The sequence below is a fragment of the Oncorhynchus nerka genome, linkage group LG23 (genome assembly GCF_034236695.1).
Source record: "Oncorhynchus nerka isolate Pitt River linkage group LG23, Oner_Uvic_2.0, whole genome shotgun sequence".
Classification (NCBI taxonomy): Eukaryota; Metazoa; Chordata; class Actinopteri; order Salmoniformes; family Salmonidae; genus Oncorhynchus; species Oncorhynchus nerka.
The window spans coordinates 20,661,916-20,675,468 of NC_088418.1; the positions used below are offsets into that span (position 1 = coordinate 20,661,916).

At 42.1% G+C, this 13,553-nt stretch overlaps 1 protein-coding gene across 22 annotated transcripts in view; it reads left to right on the forward strand.

Annotated features, from left to right (window-relative positions):
* The window catches only part of LOC115106433 (transcription factor 7-like 2), a 137,832-nt gene that overhangs the window by 49,008 nt on the left and 75,271 nt on the right, over nucleotides 1–13,553 (forward strand). For 15 of the 22 annotated variants that reach the window (XM_029629172.2, XM_065007931.1, XM_029629180.2 and 12 more), the window contains exon 5: nucleotides 2,010–2,069. The exons of the other annotated variants lie outside the window; for them this stretch is intronic. In XM_029629172.2, the coding sequence (XP_029485032.1) occupies nucleotides 2,010–2,069 (60 nt within the window). The remainder of the gene's footprint in view (nucleotides 1–2,009; nucleotides 2,070–13,553) is intronic. 22 annotated transcript variants of the gene reach the window in all.

Genomic DNA, 13,553 nt, shown 5'->3' on the forward strand with positions numbered 1-13,553 from the left:
AGGAGCTGGCTTGAAATTAAGTGCCCATCCCTACATTTTGAACTAGAATAGATGTGTTCAGGAAATGCCCACAATGACTTCTCAGTCCCCAACTGTGACTGAACGGCTTGGCCGGTCATCCTTAGAAAAGAAGTGGCCTCTTGCCCACTCTGCGTCCATCTTTATGTACGTTGTGACAAGTTAAATAAAGATATGCCTCCTCCCTCTGAATCGCGGTGCACCTGGGTTGTACAGACAATAGCCCTGTGGGTTGGAAGCCCTGGTGTGAAATCCTGGCCTCCTTCACTGTTAATGAGCGCCCCCAGGGTCACAGACTGGAGACAGTACCCTCACTGTTTACGAGACGAGATCTCTCTCTCTCTCTTTCACGTTCTCTCTCTCTCTATCGATATTTCTTTCTCTCTTTCTTGATCTTTATCTCTCTCTGTCTCTGTCTCTCTTTCTCTCTCTCTTCTCTATTCCTTGCTCAGAAACTCCCCTCTACTACAGTCTGTAAGCTCTGGCTAGCTAGTCTGAGCAAAGTCAGTGGTAGCGTTATATCACAGATGTGTTCAGTGGTGTCTGTTGTTGTGGCAGCAGTGCTTTAGACCAGAGCTGTTAGTAGGAGACATGGCCTCACCCTGAGACAGGGGGCTTTGTGCCTCCTATGGGCACCCAACCAGGCCTTTGCACTGTCCACTGTCTCAGACCAGACATTGCACTGTCAGGCTGACATCACAACCAACTGAGGTGCTAAATGTGAGACCAGCCGAGACGAGTGTCAATCATGGGAACTGTGACTAGAGGGCAGTAGGGGTTTGCTGTTTCACTCAGTGAAACGTAATCTAGACAAAGTCATTGTTTCTCTACGACACCCGAATGTCCAGTTGTTTACGAACACCCCAAGGACAGTCAGAGGCTGCTAAGCAGACGACAGAGGAATCTCTAGAGAAGAAGCATCCAGATTCTGACCTGTAATAGTGGGAAGCCCATTTTCTCCACCTCCATCTGATTTGCACAGAGAAATGTGGATAGCGGCTTTGAAACTCACAGGAATAGTTGGGAAGTCATTGTCCTCTTTAACTCTGAGTAGTATTTTAGCGGTTATAACCCTCGTGAACTAAGGCCACCCCGGGGAATGTGTGACGGAGATCTAGAATGTGTGTGCGTGTATGTGTAAGCACTGAAAATACTGTAAGCCTGTTCCGAGAATCGACTCATGGACCTTAGTGCAGAGTGACCTGTACACGACAGTAAGGTTTCAGTATATAGAGAAACACACTAACCTAGGTGGTCCAGTAGGGTTTTGTTTTGTGTGTGTCTGAATGACTTTGCACAATGTGATTAGTGTGCACGTTTCTTTTGTAAACTGATGCATGAACTCTATCTCCTTCCCTGTTTCTCTTCCTTTCCCCTCTTTTTTCCCCCCTTTCCTCTTTCCATGCCCGTCATATCCTGATTTTTTAGAGTGATTTAAAATGTGATTTGGCTGTTAGCTGCACACCTACCGACATGCACAGGAAGACATCTTCCCATGTTCACCCTAGTGCACGCTGCAGTCTCCTAAGTCAATGTCTTTGAACCAGCAGCAAGAAACGGCCAAGTTACTCCAGTGTTAACAACTAGCCAGCCAGTATAACAGCCATGTAGCCAACCCAGAGCCAACCCATGTTCTCATATTCTCTCTGTGTAATGTGTGTGTGTATAAGGAGAGTTAAGGCACCCCTAGAGAAAGAAAGCTGAGGCACTGAAAAGGAAAGGAAATAGAAGTTTTAAATAAATGAATAGCCTAGCTAGTGAAAAGGGGAGCTGCATTAGGCTTAAGTGAGAACACATTCCTTTTGCATTCATGTCCCTGGTAGGCTAGGATGATGATGATGGTGTGTGTGTGTGTGTGTGTGTGTGTGTGTGTGTGTGTGTGTGTGTGTGTGTGTGTGTGTGTGTGTGTGTGTGTGTGTGTGTGTGTGTGTGTGTGTGTGTGTGAGCTGATATAATTGTGTGACTCGGGAACGTCCGTCTTTGCCTTTCAGGGGCCCTTCTGCTTGGAATTCCCCGGACAGTCAGATCTGAGCCTTCACCAATTTCAGTTGGTGAGAACTTTGAATTCCAAGTATCTTGTTAGCTGGTTGATGATGCCAAAATAACAACTGACTAATGATGATGATTTAAAATAAAAAAATAAAGAATAATAATAGTCATAATTCTAATGATAGCCTAATCATGCTATGTTGTTGTGTTTGCTGCTGATTTGAGTGCTGTTGCTGCTTTGTTGTTGACTTGCTTTGTTGTTGCTCTGTAATGGGGGCTGGTGCAGATATTTTGGGGGATACTTTTGAAGTTTCAAGTACCCTATTGACTTTTTTTTTTTTTTTTACCCTGGTTCTCACACTAAATATGTACTGATGTCTTGTGCAACACATACATTCCTAGTTCTCTGGCAAGCCTGATTTAGAAAACTGTGAACTGTGTTTTGTGAGTAATGGGCTTGTAACCCACTCTAGCGTTATGATAGTTGGTGTAGCCCAGCTCCGTTTGCTGATGGGGCTTTGTGGCTAACATCAGATGGTTTAGAATGTTTACTCTCGAGGTAGCATTACGCTCTCTGTCGATAGAGGATTGTAGCATCCTTTGCTTTACAACAGTGCCAAAGTGTCTTATTGATTATAAGGGAAACTCCACCCAGAAATTATTTTGGGGGTATTTGTTTCATTAGTCCGCTGTTGACAAGGTCCCAAAACTTTCAAACTCTCGAAATCATCTGCAGATGCAACATGCATCATACTGGGAGGATTTGTGTATTTTGAAATGTAGGTATTTTGGGACTATGTCAACAGACTAATGAAAGAAATATAAAAAGGTCATTTTTTTATTATTTATTTTATTTTACTTTAAGTCTCTACTGTTTGAACATGGTATAGGTTGATGATTTCAGGTCCACAAAGGTTTCTGTCAGACAGTATAGTGTATTTATTCTGAGGTTTTTGGAAATTCTTTTTTTCACATATTATGAGATGTCAATCGTTTTCCAGTCTTTTGCTGAAGGACTGTAATTCTGTGTTCGTGTTTGAATTACCATCCGGGAGAGAGAATCTCTTTCTGTTCTCTTTTCATCTATTTCTCTTAGCAGCTGTCTTGAAGAGGATTCTCTTTATTATCGGCATCTGAATGCAGAGCCAGCGAGAAGTTAACTAGGGAGTGGAGTGTGTGAATCTCTCTCTCTCTCTCTCTCTCTCTCTCTCTCTCTCTCTCTCTCTCTCTCTCTTTCTTTTCTGAATTATTCTCCTGTCGTCAGGAGCCATCAACAGACCATGAATAGTCAGGGCCTGTTTCATTTCTATATTACTACTTTTCAATTATGGTTCCCTTCTTGACGTACCCAAACGGTCAGCGTTTGAATGGAGCAGGACATAATGGCTAGCCTTCATCTGCAGAGCTGACTGTTGACTGCTGCCAGATCAGTGGGCGCTAGGCTAGATTGTGGCTCATGGTTGCACGTTTAGCCTGATGACTGGACTGAGAGGAACTGTGGGACGTGGGTTGTCATTGAGGAGCCAAGTCGAAAACTAATTGTTGTCTCCTTTGTATGGATCCCGGATTCTTTTGAGATTCCTGCTTGAGTTGCTCCAGGTGATCAATCGCTTGATTTTCCACACTCCATTGGGACCGTGTCAGTAATAAAAATGTTTCACTTGGAAAAAACACTTTCGGGAACAACCTTTAATGTAAACACTGTTTACAAGTGGAGAGAGATATCCCTCATTCCCCCTCCCTCCCTTCAGTAAAAAGTGTCTGCCAGAACTTGTTTGATTAGGCAAGGCAGGAGCTCTGTTGGGTGTGTCTATGTCTGTGTTTCTTTGTGAGTCTTGAATATGTGTTTGTCTGCACCAGTGTGTCTGCATATGTGTTGGTGTCTGTGTCTCTCTGTCTAAGATGTAGATGTATGGTTGCCCAATCCAATTTGAGGTGTGTCTGTTTGTGTGCTACATTAGTGGTCTTCGTCAGGTCAAGTAAGGTTGTCAAGCACCGTTGCACATGACATCACAGACACCACGCCTTGTGACACACTGCAGGCATGTGTCTGTGCGTGTGTGTGTGTGTGTCTGCTTGAGAGCAAACTAGAAAAGCGACGAGAAAGTGATGGCACTGATCTTTTTAAAATAGTAGCTTAGTTTTTCAGTCAGATAGAAAAATGTCTCATCAAAATTTGACCTTAAATAATGGTGCAGTGTGCAAACAGATTCGTTAATTTGGCATATTGGTCTTCAGGGACCTGGTGAAACATCCCACTGCGAATTTTCCAAATAATGATCATTAACATGAAGCACTTTTTCTATATCCCCCTGCTTGTCCAACCCTCCCTCCCTCCCTCCCTCCCTCCCTCCTCCTCTGCCCATCTGATGATTCTGTGGCTGGGCTGCTGTGAGCGATGGAGAGGGGGCCGTGTACTGTATTAGTTCTTGAGGGCGTTTCACAGGGAAACTCGTTTTGACAGAACTCCAGGTGTCTCATTGTTGGAACTGCTATGGTTCAACAGATTTACCAATTAGTATTGGGCTGAGGGCATGGTTGGGCGGGAAGGGGGAAACGGAGGGTATGGAAGAATTGAAATGAGAGGGAAGGGTTAGTGTGGAAGAATTGAAATGGGGAGGTGTTGTTCCGGGTTGGGTAGAGTGATGGAATGAAATGGGGGGGGGGGGGGGTTCTTCTGAAGGGTCTTGTGGCTGTAGAGGGAGAGGGACGCTGGGTAAGTCGATACGTGACCTCCTTTTCTCAGCTGAGGAATGGAATGGCTGGTTCCAAGGAGGAGGAGAAATAGGAGGAGGGGTGATGGGAAGGCAGCAAAGGAGGGAAACATATTACAGTGAGTTAACATGAGGATTTAGGCTATAGGCTATAAGTAGCCTATAGTCCAGCCCTGATGCCGCCAACAGAGCATGAAACATTTTATTTCCTTGCTCTGTCAGTTATTGCCAATGTTACTGCAAAATTGAGACAATTGAATTGACCCTATCTCAAGTCGGCATCAACACACAAAATTGATTGACTCAGGAGATAAAATCTCAATCTTTGGAGGGTGTTTTTAAAACACATCTGTTCGGCAAACCAATGATTTGTTTTTGTTGAAATCCTTCCTCCCTCTTTTCTCACTTTCTTACCGGACTGAATTACAGCGCTATTACTTTTGTTTTTCCTTTAGAAATGCCCACTCCAGGAAGTGTTGACATGAGAGAGTCGGGTTAAGTAATATAGAGAATATCCCTCGGGTCGCCTGTAGAGTATGGAGCAGTGTTTGCCTCCAAAGTACAGGATGTGTTTGTGTGTGCGTCATGACTCGTGTTAGTGCTCTATAAAATCACAGCCAGTGCCTACTTGTTCAGAAGGTTATTAAAGGAAAAGAAACTGTAAATAACGTAAATGATGATCCCTCTAGAATTAAAGTCTTAAAGATTTCTCATTAAAGGAGAATTGTGTGTTTTTTTTAATACTGCAAAATCTCTATTTTTGATGTAAATGACATGTTATAGAAGGGTCCAGACACTTTTGGTGCAATTTTACTTGTTTTTGAGAAACTTGCATGACATTGTGTCATTTTGAACTTTATCCTCAACGTTATATTCCATTTTGTTTCGACTCGAGTGACCATTCTAGCAGCAGGCTACACCAAGAATGGAACAGCTGGATTAGAGGAGACGTCTTGAGTCGCACAAAATGGAATATAACGCTGCGGATAAAGTTCGTAATGACCCAATTTCATGCGTATAACATCTAAAGACCTGAATCACTATACTGAGAGAGTTTCTGTTTCTAAAAGGACATATTTGGGTGTTTTAGGAGCATTTATTCATGTTATTTCAGAGTCCCCCGTACTGCAGAACAGGAATGAGTTTCTCCAAAACAAGTGAAATCGCTAAATAAGTGTCTTGACCCTTCTAGCTGTAACATGCCATTTACATAAACAATAGAGATTTGGTTGTAAAGAAGTCAACTTCTCCTTTTAAGGATTATGTGTTGCTGTATCTGGCTGAAAGATGTCCAAAGGTCAGGGTCAAATAGCAGTGCACCCAAAGGAAGCTGGATGTACAACTCTAATATTCGACTCCAAAAGTATATAGTGCTATTGTCTGCTGTCCTCTTGACATCACATTCACTGGCTAGACTGGCACCCATCCCCTGCCTGCTTCTTTGCCTGATTGCAGTGGCCACACTTTGTTTGGGGTGAGAGATTTTGGGTGGGATGTTTTGAGAGGGGTAGTGTGGGCTGGGGGTCTACGGAGAGGCGATGAACCCCACAGCCCCAAACAACAATTTATTGCTACGGTTGAATGCACTGTGGCAGTCAAAGTTTAAAATCTTCTCTCTCTCTCTCTCTCTCTCTCTCTGAGTGTGTCTGTGTGTGTGTGTGTTGGCCGGTGGAATGCTGACTGTTTCCAGGGAGCACTTAAGCCGCCCTGAATTAGGTTTAGTTTCCCTGCTCGTACGGCGTGAGAGCGGGTCAGGGGGATTAGTTGAGAACACTCGGTATCTGATTTCTGAATAGTTTTGTATTGTCCTCAGTGAGTTTTTCAACCTGAGTGAGACTAACCTCCAATTTATTTTATTTTGTTCTTCTCAGCAGTTTCAGTGAAGACATCTCTGAACTTTCTTTATTTGTTTGGCTGTGTTTTTATTTTCCACAGTCAGTGTAGTCAATGATCCCTGAGTGCCAGGCCCTTCTTTAGTCTCCTGAATCCTCAAAAAAAAACAATGACAGACAATTTTTTTGAATATTTTGTGGATATTTGTGACAGTTCACACCGAGGCAGGTGATTGTATTTGCATGCTCTTGCATACCTCTGCAAGTATGCACGTTTATTATTATTATTTTCTTCCCCCAGCCCTCCAAGAATCACCTCTGATTAAAGGGCTTATTAACGTGGCACTTAAATCTACCTGAGAATACCACAAGTGCACTAAGTAAGGGAACATCCTTAAATCATAATTGTCATACATGTCAGGGAAACATTGGCCAATTTCATTCAAACATGGGTATGTTGTTAAGGAAAATCCATTATTATTGTCGCACTGGTCGGCGCTACAATAGTATGGCGTTGGTTGAAACTCAATATTAAATTCAAATTTCCTTACCATCATATCATATTTTTCAAATATATTTTTAAAACTTTTATTTATCTAGGCAAGTCAGTTAAGAACAAATTCTTATTTTACAATGATGGCCTACCCAAACCCTCCCCTAACCCTGAAGACGCTGGGCCAAGCTCAATATCTAGGCGTTGGATAAGAACGAGACTAAAGTGTCCATAAAATGACCATTAGACTTGCCACCTTTTCGGACTGAATACGTTTGTAGGGGCAACAGTTTTGATTAAATGCATACTTTATCACTCTCACATGCCATTGATGTGCTACCTTTCTTGTAGCATTTCTGACAATGCTAATATATTTTTCAGAGTTCTAACACCAGGTCAAGAAATTCGGTGGCTCGGCAACAACACAGCTTCACCAGGATACCAGTCATAAGAAAAGTATAAGAACAAACAAAGGCTACAGTAGATAGCGAGCGATATGGTGGTATTCAAGCTGAATACCACAATGAACAAATACAAACAGATATTTTGAATAGCTAGGTAGCGAGCTAGCCAACATTAGCTTACTTGTCCAACGTCCAGCAGCTAGCCTCTGTAACTAGCTGACACCAGTCAGCTGGAAGCTAGCTAGCTAATGAACAAGCAAAGAAAGGTAGCTAGCTATTTTTTGGTTATGGAAGATTTATACACAAAAACAGCTGACCTTGACACAGAAGCTAGCTAACGTTTGCTAGCTCACATCCAAATGGGAGTCCTACATTTTCCCACAAAACATAGCTAACGTAAACTCACCCCATTCCGTACAAATGTGCGCAACTGCAACATTCAAACGAGGCTACAAAGAAAACTAATGGGACTGTAGCGACTGTGTTGACTTCAAAATCGGGGGTGTGAACTAGGTTTCTATTCAAGCGTTGATCGACATGGTAATGGCTCTATAGTATTGGAGAAAAGTTGAAAAAACGGACCCTCCGTTACATCTTGACGTGTCATGTCATAACGTACAGCACGCATAAAGCAACTATTTCTGTCTTACAATCTCTCTCCACCAGGTGTAGCACTTCTCTAATCCTTTAAAAACAAGAAATGGGCAGTGACGGGGGTAAGGGGGGATACCTAGCCATTTTTTGCATCATCATTGCATGCGATCATCATTCTCAAAGCCGCTGTTTACTTCTAAGATCACTTTACCACCGCCCTAAAAACCCGATTCAAATTTGACACAAACCTTCAAATACACATGTAATGACACATTATATAAACTCTTTATAGTGTTTCATTTACATTTTAGAGGCGATAAGGTGATAAGTTGGACAGATCGAGTGAAGAAAAAAAGCTATTTTCCCACACAACATCTCTCCTTCTCACTATCACGCATTAGTTTCATTTCCCCACCCGCCATTTTTAAAAAGACCCGATTGGGCTCATTGCCTTCTAGAATTATGCAGAAACTGGCAGCGTTTAGGTCATGTAATTGATTCTGTTGGAAAGGGGAGAAATTGGGCTTTACAATGATATTGTCATTACAGTTGATCGGGAAGTATTTTCGTTTTTGGGGCACTAAAATAAAGGCAATTGTACGGACCAAGGCGATGTACAAAAGTGAGTGAGTTTACGTTAGCTAGTACATTAGTTCAAAACCAACACCAAACTTTGGACAAATTGTGACACTGCTACCGTACAATGCATGCGATTGGCTTTTGCAACACTAGCTAGCTAGCTAATCCATACTCCAAGCTTCAGTGAGAGTTAGCCACATTTCACTCTCAGACAGGACACAACTCAAACTGTAGCTGAGAAAACGAATTGCTAGCTAACGTTACATGTAAACAGTGTGCCGGTTGTGCACTGACTGCAGTGTGCAAATACATGCTTGCTAGCATCAGAAAAACTCAGTTTCTAACATCCATAATAAATTCCAGTACACTCCATCTCCTGTTCCATTAATGTGGATGCAACCATGATCACAGATAATCTGGAATTAATTGTGAATAGTGATTAGTGAGGGGCGCAAATATCATACCCCCAAGGCAAGCTAACTTCTCAACATTACAATAACAGGGGACGTTAGCATTTTTTCAGGGGGTATGATATTTGTGCATCTAACTTTCTCACTCATCATTATTCACGATTCTGTCAGGATTATCTGTAATCATGGTAGGATCCACATTCATGTGGAAGTGTATAGAAACTTATTATGTTCTTATTTACAATAAAAGTGACTCCAAAATGACACAATACATTATTTACCATCATCACATCCAGGACCTCTATATGAGGTGGTGTCAGAGGAATGCCCTAAAAATTGTCAAAGACTCTAGCCACCCTAGTAATAGACTGTTCTCTCTGCTACTGCACGGCAAGCGGTACCAGAGCACCAAGTCTAGGTCCAAGAGGCTTCTAAACAGCTTCTACCCCCAAGCCATAAGACTCCTGAACACCTAATCAAATGGCTACCCAGACTATTTGCATTGCACCCCCCCTCCCCCCCTTTCATTTTTTACTTGTATTTATTATTCTTATCCGTATTTTAAAAAATAACTATATTGTTGGGTAGGGGCTCGTAAGTAAGCATTTTACTATAAGGTTGTATTCGGCGCATGTGACTAATAAAATTAGATTGGATTTGATTTCCAATCTAGGTCCAAAAGGCTCCTTAACAGCTTCTACCCCGAAGCCATACGACTGCTGAATAATTAATCAAATAGCCACTCGCTGTTTATTATCTATGCATAGTCACTTTACCCTTATCTACACGTACAAAATTACCTCGGCTAACCTGTATACTCGCACATTGACTCATTACCGGTACTCCCTGTATATAGCCTCATTATTGTTTTTATGTATATATATAAATATATAAATACAGTTGAAGTCGGAAGTTTACATACACTTATGTTGGAGTCATTAAAACTCGATTTTCAACCACTCCACAAATTTCTTGTTAACAAACTATAGTTTTGGCAAGTCGGTTAGGACATCTACTTTGTGCATGACACAAGTAATTTTTCCAAAAATTGTTTACAGATTATTTCACTTGTAATTCACTGTTTCACAATTCCAGTGGGTCAGAAATGTACATACACTAAGTTGACTTTGCCTTTAAACAGCTTGGAAAATTCCAGAAATTTTTGTCATGGCTTTAGATGCTTCTGATAGGCTAATTGACATAATTTGAGTCAATTGGAGGTGTATCTGTGGATGTATTTTAAGGCCTACCTTCAAACTCAATGCATTTTTGCTTGGCATCATGGGAAAATCAAAAGAAATCAGCCGAGACCTCAGAAAAAAAGTCTGGTTCAACCTTTCCAAATGCCTGAAGGTACCACATTCATCTGTACAAACAATTGTACGCAAGTATAATCACCATGGGACGACGCAGCCATCATACCACTCAGGAAGGAGACGCGTTCTGTCTCCTAGAGATGAACGTACTTTGGTGCGAAAAGTACAAATCAATCCCAGAACAACAGCAACAGACCTTGTGAAGATGCTGGAGGAAACAGGTACAAAAGTATCTATATCCACAGTAAAACAAGTCCTATATCGACATAACCTGAAAGGCCGCTCAGCAAAGAAGAAGCCACTGCTCCAAAACCACCATAAAAAAGCCAGACTACGGTTTGCAACTGCACATGGGGACAAAGATCATACTTTTTGTAGAAATATCCTCTGGTCGGATGAAACAAAAATAGAACTGTTTGGCCATAATGACCATCATTATGTTTGGAGGAAAAAGGGGGAGGCTTGCAAGCCGAAGAACACCATCCCAACCGTGAAGCATGGGGGTGCTTTGCTGCGGGAGGGACTGGTGCACTTCACAAAATAGAGGTAGGAAAATGAGGTAGGAAAATTATGTGGATATATTGAAGCAACATCTCAAGACATCAGTCAGGAAGTTAAAGCTTGGTCGAAATAGGATCTTCCAAATGGACAATGACCCCAAGCATACTTCCAAAGTTGTGGCAAAATGGCTTAAGGACAACAAAGTCAAGGTATTAGAGTGGTAAGGGTTTTTTCGGCTGTTCGGGCACACAATATTTTTGGGGGAGGCAAGCCCTAAATCGGTAGCCAAAATTTTACACCCCTTCGTCGGTGATTGGTCAACTATAGGGATTCTTCAATAAAGTCTTTGTTGTCATTCAACGGGCGACGACTTGTTTTCATGCACATTTTTATTGAGAAATACTGCAATATCTTAGTTAGATGTACATTTGTGTGGCTCAGATCTCCTCTGCAAAAAAACGTCAAAATTCATGACAGATTTATTGAATGATCTTAGATTCATTCTGATTATTTTGAGGAAGTGTATACTGGCAACGGCGTTTCAAAATGGACAGAACTTTTTTTTTCAAGCAAAGGTCTTTTAAAGGGAGTATGCGAGCACACGCACTTGTTTTGACTAGCCGAAGCTAGCAGAACTGAAGCATGCTGAAACATTTATTCACAACGCAATGCAGAGTGCCTGGATACAGACTTTAGCCGTGGTATATTGGCCATATACCACAAACCCCCAAGTTGCCTTACTGCTGTTATAAACTGGTTACCAATGTAATTAGAAACGTACAAATATTGTTGGGGTCATACCTGTGGTATACGGTCTGTTATACCATGGCTTTCAGCCAATCAGCATTCAGGGCTCGAACCACCCAGTTTATAATATTTAATATAGAATATAGCTAGTGGATACAATATTGTTTCAGGCAACATTTCACACTGCTGATGGGCAAGTAGAAATGCCATGTCCAACAGACACTAACCAGACTGCAAACAAAAGCACGTACAAGAGTTCATTAACCCACCATAATGAACCCACCATCAAAGTCCTCAGCATTGGGATGTGTCAAAAAGCAAAACAGCAGCTTACTTTTCATACATTATTAACATGATCTAAATGCATTATTTGTGTATATATTCATTCATTTGTCTGGTTAACATCCTTTCTGAGTAAAATAAATAGCATGGATGCAGCCCAGCCCGAGTGGCTGTGTGACAGTTGTTTGTGTGTGTGTGTGTGTGTGAGATTTGAAATTAAAAGCACGTTAAGCGTTGTGATTGGAGTGAGACAGGCGTGGTTTTGCAGACACGCGACAGGCTGCTCTTCAGATGCTGATTAAGGGACAGTGAGGCGATGATGTCGTATCTGCTCAAGTTTTACCGGCCTGCCTCTTTGAACACTGTCTCTTTGAACACTGTCGCTCTGTTATCTGCTACATGCTCTGTTCCTCCTTAACAAGATGTCGCCACCCTTCCCCCTCCTCTTCATGCTTATTTATTTGGTGCTCGGCAGTAACCGAGAAGATGCGGCTTGTCGCAGAATTTGTTGTTTTCCTCGACTTTGTTGGAAAGCCCAGCATTTGGGCTCTTTCCCTCACACGTCTTGGTGAATGGAGATTTTAATTAGAACTTTTGGCACTGTCTCCATCTTGTGTTGAAATGGCAGACAAGTGACTGGCTAGTGGTGTGGCCGGGCGGGCAAGCTGATTGGTGTGTAGTGAGGCATGGATAAATCAACTGGCAGCCTGAATGGCTCAGTGGATTCTCACTGGCATTCATTGAGACCATAGCCGTTGTGTTTTCTTTTATGGGATTCTGCCTTTAGAGAAGTCTAAAATAACAGACAAAAGACAGAATGCTTCCTTGTTTTATGAAGCATGACTTGCAGTGCTATGTACTCAGAACTGATGTCCAATTCATGTTTGCAATTAAATGCAAGCTTATGCATTAGCTATTTTTGTTTCTATCACTATCATGCAGTTTGTTGACAAGCTGCTAAAAGAGCACCCTTTTGACATGTTAGTCTTGACGGATGCTAAAACGCTGGCTAAGCTCTTGTCTTGACGGATGCTAAAACGCTGGTTAAGCTCTTGTCTTGACGGATGCTACAGTAAAACGCTGGTTAAGCTCTTGTCTTGACGGATGCTACAGTAAAACGCTGGTTAAGCTCTTGTCTTGACGGATGCTACAGTAAAACGCTGGTTAAGCTCTTGTCTTGACGGATGCTACAGTAAAACGCTGGTTAAGCTCTTGTCTTGACGGATGCTACAGTAAAACGCTGGTTAAGCTCTTGTCTTGAGGGATGCTACAGTAAAACACTGGTTAAGCTCTTGTCTTGACGGATGCTAAAACGCTGGTTAAGCTCTTGTCTTGAGGGATGCTACAGTAAAACGCTGGTTAAGCTCTTGTCTTGACGGATGCTAAAATGCTGGTTAAGCTCTTGTCTTGACGGGTGCCACAGTAAAACGCTGGTTAAGCTCTTGTCTTGACGGGTGCTACAGTAAAACGCTGGTTCAGCTCTTGTCTTGATGGGTGCTACAGTAAAACGCTGGTTCAGCTCTTTTTGGCTGCTGCCCCTTGCCGTGGCTTAGAGGTCACCAAATGATCGATCGCGCTCGACTGGTCGCTCTTCAAGGCATTCCTAGTCAATCACCAAACATTTCTGTAGAAAAGACAACTATAAAGGCTGTGAATGGTTTGCTTTCCTTATTT